Source organism: Rhinolophus sinicus, chromosome 12 (assembly GCF_057876585.1).
Source record: "Rhinolophus sinicus isolate RSI-liver-muscle chromosome 12, RSI-T2T, whole genome shotgun sequence".
NCBI lineage: Eukaryota > Metazoa > Chordata > Mammalia > Chiroptera > Rhinolophidae > Rhinolophus > Rhinolophus sinicus.
This window is the reverse complement of record NC_142512.1, coordinates 43,457,486-43,470,361: the sequence shown is the minus strand read 5'-3', so window position 1 is coordinate 43,470,361 and position 12,876 is coordinate 43,457,486. Positions and strand designations below refer to the sequence as shown.

General features: G+C 48.4%; 1 protein-coding gene across 21 annotated transcripts in view; it reads right to left on the bottom strand.

Annotated features, from left to right (window-relative positions):
- Positions 1 to 12,876, bottom strand: part of MAPT (microtubule associated protein tau) — a 92,009-nt gene that overhangs the window by 41,209 nt on the left and 37,924 nt on the right. For all 21 annotated transcript variants that reach the window (XM_074320370.2, XM_088802308.1, XM_074320375.2 and 18 more), the window contains exon 2: positions 1,760 to 1,916. In XM_074320370.2, the coding sequence (XP_074176471.2) occupies positions 1,760 to 1,901 (142 nt within the window). In that variant the 5' untranslated portion in view covers positions 1,902 to 1,916. The remainder of the gene's footprint in view (positions 1 to 1,759; positions 1,917 to 12,876) is intronic.

Below are 12,876 nucleotides of genomic sequence, written 5' to 3'. Positions count from 1 at the left end.
TATCATTTTAGCATTGAACTTCCGGTCATGTTTTATGTTCAAGCAATGAGTAATTTCAGCAAACATACTTTAGGCAACTCTGAGACACAAAATAACGTGGTAAACTGGTTATTTTTATAACTTTATAAATTGAATTTAGTTTCCCCTTCAAAATATAAGAATGGTAAAAACCACTTTTTTCCTGGACTTAAAAAAAAAAAGAGCTTTTTATGTGAGAACAGTTTTAGATTTACAGAGAAATTATAAAGATAGTACAGAGAGTGTACCCCACACCCATTTTCCCCAATTATTGACATCCTTCGTTATTATGGTTCATTTGTTACAACGTAATATATTTTTTAACTTAATTTTTAAACCAGGCTACCCTAAATAGAGCATCGTTTTTCATTGGTAGAGTCCATCCGGAGCAGAATGCAGTATATTGTGATTCTAAATTGGATTCCACCCATGAGAGTTTAATAAAGAGTTTAATGATTGAAGTTCCAAGGGGACTTGGCAGAAAGAGGAACGAGCGGCATGTGGAGGGATGTGTGGCCTCAGGTCCTCAGACGCGGGAGCTTTTAGGGCCCAGCTGCCCACCGGAAACTTAGCAGCTCCCAGGTTGTGGCCTGAGAGAGAGGTCAGAATGCACATTTCTTGTTAGCACGGGCCAGCTGGGAATGTCCCTCGACTCCTGCCACCCAGAACTCCGGGCTGGGTGGGCTCCCGAGAAGGCAGGGGGCGGCCTCTGAGCTCCGGGGGCAGCGTGCCCACTCTTCCTGCACCTCCTCCAACTTGGAGCCAGTCCAGCTGCCTAAATCCCAAGCTCCTCTGACTCCAACGCATTCTCTGCTTAAACAGACACAGGAAAGCCTGCCTTTGAAACAAGGCCCCCAAGGAGTCCTGGAAACTCTCCAAGGTAGGGACCATTGCTCCTGTGTTCCCACACCCAGGGGACCTCCTGGTGACCTGCCCCCTCCAGGGAACCTTACTGGATAGGTCTCTTGCCACCTTGCAGCTCCATCGATTCCACCCACTACCTCCCAGCCCAGGCTGCAAAGTGTTTGTATTATATTCTCAGCATTAAAAGAGAAAGTAGACTGTTTGCCATTTTGTCTCCTTAGCAAAGGGTCTGGAGGGCAGTGCAGTCCTTCCTCCATACGGGCCAGCTTGGTGCGCCCAGCGTGAATCAGGGGCCAGGACGCAGAGCAGAAGAAAGGGCCCTGTGGCTCCCTGAACGGTGGTCAGACAGTGAAACGAGACATACTCATTTGGAAGGGAAGAGGAGGAGGCCCAGACAATGTGGCTAAAAGACTGCATTTTAGAATATTTACAAGTTAATGCAACTTATTAATGTAGAGACAGTAGGAATCCCAGAGCTAACCAACGAGCCAAATAGGGCGCAGACAGGCCTGAGAGGGAGAGCTAAGGTATAAGGCCACGTACTTTGCATGCTGATGAATACTGCTGATTTCCAGATGAACAGGTGTGGCTAAAGACTCAAGACAGCGCCCTGTATTCATTAGACAACAAGCCCCTGCAGGCTTTGTCACACTGCATCCACTCATGTCGCAAACTCTCCTTTGGAAAGGGACATTTTCAAATAGCCTCCCATTCTGAGTATCTGGATCCATTCAAATGACGAGGTTTCACTCTATTGACAACCTAACCCAATAAAGTACTTAAAACTCCACTGAAAATCTGGATTCAAACCCTTCCTGCCAGCCCTTTCCAAAGCAAGTGGGCTGGCTGCGATTCCCAAGGCAGGCTGTGCACTGACCTTTCAGGCCGTGGTCCGCGTCCCCCTCGTGGTCTTGCAGGCCGGTGTAGCCCCCCTGAGAGGGGAGATCTTTCCTGTCCCCCAGCCCGTACGTCCCAGCATGATCTTCCATCATGTTGAACTCCTGGCGGGGCTCAGCCATCCTGGTTCAAGGCCCCTGGGGAAAGAAAATGTGAGGTTGAGGCTGGGATGCTGAGATGAGGGTAAGTGCTTGGAGGGGGACAGGGACAGCGTGGTGCCACCTCCCCAGTTCATGGCAGACACCACTTCCCTCCCCAGCAACCCAACGCCCACGTTCATCCCCAGCTCTGTACCCACCAAAGTGTTATTTACATGCACGTGCACTTTCAGTTCACTGACCTCAAATCCGCTCATATTCAAAACCACCCAGTGGGCAGGTTCAGTGGCACACTCCTCACTAAGCCCAGTGCTCTTTCCACATCATTAAAAAGTCAATGCTGCTGGCTAGGAGTTTGATGGCCTTTTTTATAAAGGGTGAGGGTAGGAGCAAACAGGAGAGGGCAGCCATCCGCAGGCAATCCCAGAAAGGAAAATGAGGCACAGAGCAGTGCGTGACTGTTGACTCATGGGTAACTGCTCAGCAGAACCAACTCTTAACGGTGTCCTGACTCCCTCAGCTCCAGGCGGCTGGGCCCCAGAGGTCAGGGCTGTGGTCTCCACTCACCTCAATGGCACCGACCAGTACCCGCACATCCGAGAGTGGGCAGAAAGGTCCCTAACAGAGCCCGGAAGGGGGCCCCAAGGCTTTGGCGCTGAAGAGCAGTGTGTCCCCCCTTCCCCCCAAAAGCCCCAGCCCATCTGCGTCAGCTCAACAGAGCCCAGTAGAAACGATCCTTTACGGGTACTTCATCCTTCCCTTTATTGAGAATATTTCTTTATTTTAAAAAGAACTCCTAACTTTGAAAGTCTGGACTTTTGAGTATGCCCCTTTGCTCTGGGTCACTCGTGCTACTTTAGATTATTCCATTATTTCCCATTCTTATCCCTGTGATTTGAGTCTCCTGTCTTTTACGTTGGTAACTTCCTTTAAAATTATCTATTTATCTCACAGTATTTATTTTCTACCTTATTTTTATCTTTGAAATGCCTCAGTTCTAGGTGCTTTCACTTCCTTCCTTCAAACTTTTATAATTTTTGGTCTTGGTTTTTATTTCTTACCCTTTAAAAATCTCAGCTGTCTACATTTTATTTTACACGTACTTGTTTCTTACATATATTTATTTACATGTTTGATTTATTGTAGACGTATTTATTTACATACTTATATTAATGTCTTCACTTTTTTGGAGATAATTTTAGACTTACAGGAGAGTTGTAAATAGAGGGTCATTTGGTTATTTTTAAACTTTTGAAATTCCTTCAAAATATATTTCCCTGTGTCATCCTCTAACTTTCTAACCTTTTAGGCTACCTTTTTTTTATTCTTTCCTCTTATATTTTTTAAATTTTTCATAATTTTTCATAATTTTAATCTAAACTTAGGCTTTAATTTTCCTTTATAACTTGTTAACCGTTACCTCCTTACGTTTCTGTTTTCATTTCAGGAACTGTTTCCCAGTGGCACACAGGCGTGGTGGCAGTGGGTGAGGTGTCAAGGGCAGAGGTGATGACATGAACTGGAATGGATTTGGGGCTTTTCTTCTTCCTGCCTCCCTGCAGCTAGCTCTCTGGTTTCGGGGATCAATTAATAATGTCTACCATGGGCAAGTCCTGGAGGGCACGCACGACCGATGTCATGCATTCTCAAATGTGTTACGAGTTGTAGAATGTTTCAAAATCCACAGTCTTACCTCTGATAGATGTTGGGCAAGTCATATATGTAAATGGTGGGCTACAAGGTGGAGGCCGAACCCCCCCACATAACACTTCCCAGACTGACATTGGGACAGCCAGGCTTCTGGTCCTGTTTTCATACCAGCTGGACACTAGTATATTCACGTCCAGCTTCATTCCTCTCCCTTCTAGGTAGGACATGCTAGTGTGAGTGTCTGGGCTCTCTTCTCCATCCACGATGTAGGATAAGAAGCTGGCAAGGGCTGGGATGGTCTAGGAACTTTTAAAAAATGAAGTTAGCAGGATGTGTGCTGGGTAAGGCAGCTACAGAAGGGGGGGCTTTTCATTCTGCCCGAGGCCCTTATCCCTCAAAGAGCTCTCAGGAGAGGCATCCGAGACTGAGCTTCTCCAAACCTTTGGCATTTCCTCAAGGATGAGCACGACTGTATTTTGGGAAATCAAAGTCCCCATTCATCCTTTAAGGTTTAAGATTTGGTGGTGATATCATTTGCCCTTAGATAGGCTAATGGTCTGTTTTCCTTAGAAAGCCCCCAAACATAAGAATCCCTCTTCTGAAAGACATCAGTTCCATTCTCCAAGACCTCAATTACTGCTCCCCAGCCAACTCTAGGAAAGCAATGCCTTCTTCACTGCTTCCTGATGGAGCCTCTCTCAGGACATCCTAGGTCACTGCCCAATTGCTCATCCTTGGGACTGGTCCACAAGTCATCTCACCTGGCTGAGTCACCAGGAGCCCCATCCTGGAAGGATGGAATCAGCCCAGAAGCTTGAGGCTTCCCGAACTGGCTGGAAACATTACACCCGGCCCAGGTGAGCCGGCCAACCAACTCAGGTCACCCCGTTCAAACTGCAGCTCAAGTTTTAGTGAACGCTAAGAAGTTTAATGAGCTCCGTGGTTTTGTTCCTGAGATTTGATGGATTCCTTTCAGTGACCAAGTTTCCTCTCCTGGAACATGGTAGATGGAGGTATAAGAGTAAAAATCTGATGTGTTGGTTTCCTCTTTCATAAAATGCCCATTTATATCGTTTCTGTTCAAGTTTCGGTGCTGATTGTAATGACTTGAGTTAGTTCTTAATTTATGAATAACATTAACCCTTTATTCTATTTGTGGCAGATAGTTTCTCCAGTTGGTTGTCTTTTATTTTGGTTTCTGATGGCTTCTGAATAGACAGGTTGTAATTTTTATACTGTCAAATCTATTCTATTTTGTGATTCATTCCATTGCTTTATGGTACATAACGATCATCAAAGCTTTCTGCTATGTTTTTAGTGATCTAATTCTTTGTATTTAATTTAATTGCAGTGGGAAAGCAGCTATTGACGATTGGTACATAAATGAATGAGCATGTCTGTGCTCCAATTAAACTTTATTATGGACACTGAAATTTGAATCATGTATAATTTCTGTTATGAAATATCATTTTTCTGTTTTTGTTTTTTTTACCCATTCGAAAATGTAAAAGTCATTCTTATCTCATGGCCAGATCTGGCTTGTGGGCTATAGCTTACAGACTTCTGCTTTTGGCTTTTCCAGTATTTCTTCTCCTCTCTCAACAGTAATAAAAAATCTGTGATTTAAGTCTTAGCAAGAATCATTGTACATTTTGGTCTCCGCCTACATTCTCATTGTGGATTTTTGCATTTGATGTTGGGTTTTCTTCAGCTGCTTTTAGAGGTTTCCATAAGGTTTCAAGTCAGGAGCAAGAGAACTAAGAGTCATTCCTGAGGCTTGGACAGCAGCTCATTGCTCTGGGGACCGGGGACAGGCATCCCTGGTCTAAGCCCTTCAGCTGCCATGCTGCCTCATTCAGCCCCGCGGAGCAGATACTAGGGTGGTGGGTCTCACTGCCCTGGCTCTAATGATCGCCCTCCCTCCACCAGCGCCACCCTGCAGGGTTGAAGAAAGTGAGACGCACCGATAAGAAGCTGAATGAATTACAGGGGCCACTGGAGAAATTAAATCATCCTTAAAAACACAGGCAGCTATCCACTATGCCGAATAAATGAACTAAGTACCTCGCAAGGGCCACTATTTTGCTTTGGGGAAAAAGTGGAATGCATGGGAAGAACTCTCTAAGCAGGGAGGCTCACCAACCCGCCCCCTGCAGCCAATCCCAGGACAGCAAAGCCCTTAGACTGACAGACCTTCTGAGTCAACCAGGCCATGAGAGCTGTCTCTCCAGTGTGACCAGGCTGGGAAACCTGCCCCCACCGCATGCTAATGTTTTGGTACCTACAGACAAGTCCGCGTCTGGAGCATCCCTTGGAGCAGAGAACAGAACCCAGGAGGAGGATGTCCTCAGAGAGCAAAACAAAGTAACTCTTCGGTCGTAGGACAAACACTGAGTGAGCAAGTTCCTTCGCTGTGGGACCTGCTAGGTCATTTACTGTTGCAGCCCCAGGGCCTGGTGTTCGGTGGCCCCTGTCAAAGCAGGAGCGTTTGCTCCATGTGGGCACCTCACGGGTGTGTCACCGAACCGCACAGCAATCCCGCAAGGTACTTATCATCATTGTAGATATGAAGAGTCCCATTGGACAGATGGGGAATCTGGGAAGCGACCTGCCCAAGGTCACACAGCCAGCACGCAAAGCCTGTGTCCTGGGGGAGCACTCCACTGCCTCTCACTGCCTGTTCTTCATCCTGGACCATCCAATGATCCCCAACTTTCTCTCAGGGCACAGGTCCGGGATACAGAAGGAGCACTGTCCGGGACTCAGACCCAGACGCTGTGTAACCAAGTCACTGCTCTGCATCTTCTTCCCACAAAAAGTCACTCTTTGACCCGAGTTCCCTTCCTGCTCTGACATTTCTGTCTACGTGGACTGAGTTGGCCTGTGTCCTCCAGCTCAGGAGCACTGGTCATCAGTCACAGGACAGCGGGAGGTCTCCAGCCCAGGCCTGGAGGAGAAGCAGGAGACCCAGCATCCCAGGCGAGAGGCCGCGCTCTCAGCTCTCCTCCTCCCTTTCCCCACCTGTCTCTGACCCCTGCCGTCTTCCTCCGCAAAAACCAAGGGCAGGAGGATTTCTCTGGAGGAACTGAACAAAGAACATGTAAACCAACTGACCAATGGCACAAAGCACATCCCGGCCCTAAGACTTTCATGTAAGGACAGCAGACTGAAACACACACAAATAAGCTTGGCCCTGAAGTGGCGACACAGCCCAGACTAGCAGACATGGTCGTCACGGCACCAATCCTGTAATCTAAGCGAGACACACAGACGGGAAAATAAACACACTTTGTTTTCTTGTACTTCTAAATCGGCCTCCCTCGCCTCTCCTCGTCTCTCTCTCTCTCTCTCTCTCTCTCTCTCTCTCTCTCTCTCTCTCTCTCTTTCTCTCTGTCTCTCTCTCTCTCTCATTTCCTACCTCTTGTTTTCCCAAGCAGTGACTCAGAGGCAGCATGGTGGGAGGTAAGGAAGAAATTGTAGGAGAGGCACAAAAGTGCAGGTGAACCTGGAAGCTAAAACGGGCTTCCAGGTTCACCTCAACTTTTGTGCGTCTCCTACAATTTCAGGGACCCTGGAGAAAGTCTGCCTCTGTCATTTTGTAGCTGTGTGAATTGAGGCCTGTGAGCGGAAGGGACGTGTGGATGGTCCATGGAGCCTGTCCTACAGGATCACATCTCCCAGTCCCAATGCCACCCTGACAATGGACAGAGTGGGGGTGGAGCAGAGCAAGGGAGAAAAGTGTCCCCAGGATTGAGAGGGAGAGAGGAAGACAGTTCAGGTGATGAGAGGATACGGGAAAGGGAAGGGGTTACCTCTCCTCTGGCCCCTGAGACCCGGAAGCAGTTCTGATGCCTCTGTCTGCTCCCCACCCTGGACTTTGCTGCTGCACAACTCTCCAAGGGGTCCGGAGGTTTCATCTGACCTGGGGCGGCCTCTACCGGAAGGAGGTGAAGGCCAAACAGCCTTCCTATTCCTTCTAATTTTCTTACCCACAGCACTGCATTTTGATGATGAGTAATTCAGGTTCTAGAAAGCTCCTTGGATAATCCACGCAGATACTGGACACCCTTTTGGCAATTCTGGAATATTAATAGCATTTGTTAATTTGAGCCCTGACTATACAAGCCAGTCACAGGGCCTTCAGAGAGAGAGTATCTCTGTCATATAACACAATCTGGTGAGAGGAATTATTGTTCCCCGTTTCTGGATGAGGAAACAGGCTCAGAGAGGTTCAGTAACCTGTTGAGGGTCACACAGCTAATAAACAGCAGCGCAAGGGTTTGAACTCTGATCTTTTGATGCTAAAACCCATCTCTACCCTACTGTGTCACACCAGTGCCTGTTAAACAGTCGTTCTCCTCTTCAAGGACGCAGAGAAATGACCCTGTCTTGGCTAGAGTTAGAGGCGAGGAGGTAAGGGAAAGCCTGCTTCAGGGGCAGGTCCCGAGGCCTGGCTCACCACGCTCCAAACCCGACGCACTATCCACGCTGCACACGCTCCCAACCAGCTTCATGCGTTTGAAACAAACCGATCCGAAAACCCACGCGGGACCGCGCTGGGTGCGGCGTTGGGAGGAGGGGGTTCGTTTCAGGGCCGACCAGCAGCCCTCGCTAGGGGGCAGCAGACGCTTGGCCCCGTTGCCTGCTCACCGTAGCCCAGCGGGCAGCCAGCTTCTCTCTGGCGGAATGACCGCAGCCTCGCGACCGCCCGCAGTGACTCAGCGGAATCACCGCCACCAGGGCGGGTGGCTCCATCCCGATACAGGGGGGTCGCCCATAGACCTCCTCAGGTTAAAAACCCAAACTGGAATCAGAGAGAAGTGATATTTCACAACTCTGTGAATCTAAAGGGTGAATTTGATGGCCTGTGACCTACCTCAACAATGCTGTTATTTAAAACAAAAACAAAAACCCTACCTGGATCTCTCCCAGATAGCTGAAGATCAAGGAGGGATAAATCTAGAATCCAAAAATAACTTCAAAATGAACTTTGTTCTCCACAGTGATTTTTGGCTCCTGCATCCCGTCCTTTCTTTGCTCTCGTCCCTTTTTTGCACCATAACGAATTTTCCAGTGCATGAATGTGGGAAACATAATTCCTAATAGTTATAGGAACCCGTATCAAGCCTTTCCAGGTACGGATTCATTTAATTCACACCAATGCCTCTGTTATTATGCCTACTTCTACAGACGGGGAAACTGAAGCACAGAAAGGTTGAGTAAGTTGTCCAAGGTGGCACAGGAGGCCTGTAATGGAGTCAGGGTTCAAGGCCCAGGCAGCCTGGCACCAGAATCTGACCTTGTCAGCTGACTGAGAACGGTGATTAAATCAAGCAATGACTGAGGTGATCAGTTTAGGGATATCATTTGTTTCCTTTGAAAACCTTCGCTTTGTATTTATACTCTATTCGTTAACGCTTATGGTGCAAGTGTCTTACTGTACGATATAAAGATTAGGGGAAGGGCAGGCATACTAGTCTCCTAGGCTGGGGCCAAGGTCATTAGGAAATCCCTGTGCTCAGGAAGCAGGACCTCAACTGTACAAAGAGAGAGAAAGGGCCTGGAGGGCTGAGATCAACACCCTCTTGAGCCTGGATCTTGGCAACTCTGATGCTTCTTCACTCGTCACTGACAGCTGGTCCCAACCGGTGAGTGTTCAAGGAGATGCATTTCCTTTTGTGTCACAGGTCTCTCCCGCCCCCACAGGTGACACCCGGCGTGGAGGCAGGCATAGGGAAGTCTTCAGGAAGACTTGCCAGAGGGAAGACCTCAGAGGAGCAAGCCTCAGAGGAGCTCTCACGTGTGAGCTCGTGGTCACATCACATCACATGGACCGCAGAATGTTCTAGAACCAAATCTGAATAATAACACCCCGATTTCAAGCAGAACTGCCAAATTAAGTGGGGAGAAGATAAAGGAGCCCACAGACAGAAAAGACTTATGTTGGTGAGCAGAAAATGGAATAATCCTGGGCCTCATTCCAAAGAAAACAGTCAACAATTGTAAGACAGCATGAATGAAGGCTGCTTTTGGGGGAGGTGGCGCTGCTGTGCACACGGTATGTCATGGCTGATGTCAGCTGGCTAACGTCCATTAGCATAAGAAAATTCACAGATTATGTATGAAAGGACAACTCTGGTTTTACAGCTTAAGGTTTCTGGTTTTTTTGTTTGTTTGTTTGTTTTTTTACTGAAGGGTTCTCTCCTCCTTTGTAACTGCGGGTATAACCGAATAGCGTGTAACATGTTAGGGTGACAGATCATGTTTTATTTTTTGGGGGGACCTTTGTTTTCAAAACTACAATAATTTTTCCCTCTACCCCTCTTTTTGCTACACTTTTGATCAGATCCCTCCAGGAGGACAGCTCTGTCATGTGACACCTGACAGGTGGTGGAGGCAGGCTGCTGAGCCTCTGTCCCATTCAGGGACCACCAATGTCCCTGGTCGCTACATTAATTCGACCTGCAGTAAATGCCGGGAACTCAGAAGCACCAAATGGATAAGGCGGGATCTCTCATGATGTCAAAGCCAAGAAAACCAGAGCAAAAAGTTGCTTTACTTGGGCAAACCTCTCTTAATCCTTGGGTGGGGGAGGGGGGTAGAGAGAATTTTTTGCTTTATAAAAGTGATTCATAGTCATTATTTAAAAGTTAAATACAAAAAAAAATGTGAAAGAGGAAAGCAAAATAACCACCGCTAACATTTTAGGGAACTTCCTTACAGGTACCTGCATACAATTTTCCCTGAAGGAGACCATATTACACCAGTTGTTCTGTAGCCCACTTTATTCATTTCATAATATGCTTGGATTAATCAGCTTTATCTTAATTTCTGGCTGATCTACAGTGGATATAACTGGTTGTGTCTCTGCCCTCCAGCTCAAACAGGCAACAAATGATCCACAAAACCAACACAAGATTATACTTGAAATGTGCTGGGGGTGGGGCTTTTAAAGTCCCACCCCCATTTTTTAGCCTTCCATGACCTCCCCTTAGTAAGAATAAATATTTCCATAGCCAGGCATGGTTTACATATTGTAGCTCATTTAATCCTCATAACAATCTATGCCAAGTGGGGAATGTTATTATCTTACGATGCCCATTTCACACACTGGCGCTGCTGCCCAGGCTGAGAGGACGCATGGGCTTTTGAATCTGCAGTTTGATCCTGGGTAGGTCTTTGAAGACCTCCATCACCAAATCCCGAAGCCCCACTCTGAGGGCCTAGTGCAGGTGGAGCCACCCCAACTACACCTTTGCGAGGTGCATGGGTCTTCTGAGTGCCATTTTGCAGCTGGGGAAACTGAGTCACAGAGCGGCCGAGGGACCTCACGTGGACCTATAGATAGTGGCAGAGTTGTGGACAGAGTCTGGCATATGGTGATTTGCTGGACAGCTTAGCTTAGGAACGGGGCGTCTGCTGGGAGTAAGTGCCAGAACCAGCTACGGGCCGGGCATCCTGGATGGAATGAAGGAACTATACTGCATGGAATGAAAGAACTATCCTGACAAAAAGAATTTCAGCACAACTTTGGAGCCAGATCCAACCCATTAAAACTGACACATCAGAAGTTCGGATCAAGAAGAGACAGGAAATCAAAGCAAGGGCCACACATTTAGGGTCTGGGCCCCAAGAACACAGTTCAGAAAAAGCTCAGGCAGCCTCTGTCGTTACACCATTCATTATCCAGCAGAAGGGCCTGGACAATGTTTGTGCTCAGAAACAGAAATCACAGTCGAGGAAAGATGAGAGAATGAGCAGATGAAAGAGGAAAAGCTGGTGAGAAAGCAGTACAAAGAACTTAGAAACATAACAGGAAAAGAAATTCTACTTGGAAAATGCAGCGTTTCAGTTTGCCCATCCCTAGCTGGATACCGTACCTGTCCAGACAGCTGACGATGAGTGGGCCTCCTCGCAGGCGCTTGCCTCAGCAGCACCGGGGTGCTGGGCGGCCTGTCAGGGGCACCCTCAGGGCACTTGCCAAAGAGCATTATGGGTTCTTGGAAGCCTCTGCTCCTCCATTAGCTGTCAATAGACTGATGAATAGCACTTAGGCTGCCCCCTTCTCAAAGCGCTTTGAGAGCCCTGCACGGCCTCTCCCTCACAGCAGGGGCTGGGGAGGCACCCTCCATCCTGCCGTCTCCACCCAGCTCTGTTTTCCCTCAGACCTGGGGCTCTCCCACGGAGCAGGGTCTTGGGATCTCGGGACGCCATTATTTGTGTCTATCCTTACAGGTGCACCGAGAGGCCGCTCACCCCCAACTCCTATGAAATGCGCCAAGTCCAGCCTTGTTAGTTGAATGAATGGCTGGACTCCCTGAGCCCTTGGCTGCTGAGGTGCAGGCACTGGCTCCGAATCTTTCTGAGGAACGCTTGTTCCTGGTCCAGATGTCTCCATGCATTTGGGTGGAAAGGACGCCTGGTGGGGAGTCAAAAGCCCTGGGTTAAAGGCTTAGTGGGGACCACTCACTAGCTGGTCGATCTCGGCCAGTCCCTTGCCTCTCTGAACTATGGCTTCTTCCTTGGTAACATGGGCATGATGACACCTGTGTCACAGGGTGGCTATGGGGGACACTGAAAACAATGCCCATGAGATAGCACTTTACTGAGTTGCCATGTCCTAGATGGATGTAGGGGCTGTTGTCATGACGTGTGAGTTACGAGCAAGGAGAAGACGTCTGAAGATACAAAGAGGAAGCTTAACCCGAAGGGATAAAATTAGGGGCCAACACCAGGGCCTCTGCCCAAAGGAGGGGGCGTAACAGTGGGCAGAGGAGAGAGGCAGCTGTGGGTCAGCCCCTGGAGATGAGAAGGGAGGGGTCCTTCTGGGAAGATCTGGGAAGTAGTGGAGCGAAGGTAATTGCCAAAAGAAGAACTGGGGAGTCTTTGCTCCCCAACCCTCCAACGCTGGCACCAACCAGACAAAACGACGAGCAAGAATAGAGAGGACGTGGAAAGGGGTTTGGGGAGGGACAGAGCAGGCGGCACAAAGCCTCAGCGCTGGGAAGAAGCCCAAGAGCCAGGAGAGAGGCAGGGGTTTGAGAGGCCACAAGGAATGGCCAGAAATGGGCTCTTTCAGCCGTGTCATTTCGTTAGATGGGAACAAGAGGGAGAAAAGGAGGGAAGAGGAGAATTAGGAGGGAAAGGAGGTAGTTTCTAAGCCGTTTTCCCTTCTGTTTTTGCGTCTGAGGACATATACTCTGGGAGACATGGGGGAGAGGAGGGCAGCGGGAGTCAGCGGCTGACCAGCGGTGTCCCTCAGTAATGAACGACCTGAACGCAGCATGGGCTGGGAAGGGCGGAAAATAAACAGTGTCCTTTAAATACATGGAAGAAATGCCACACCAGA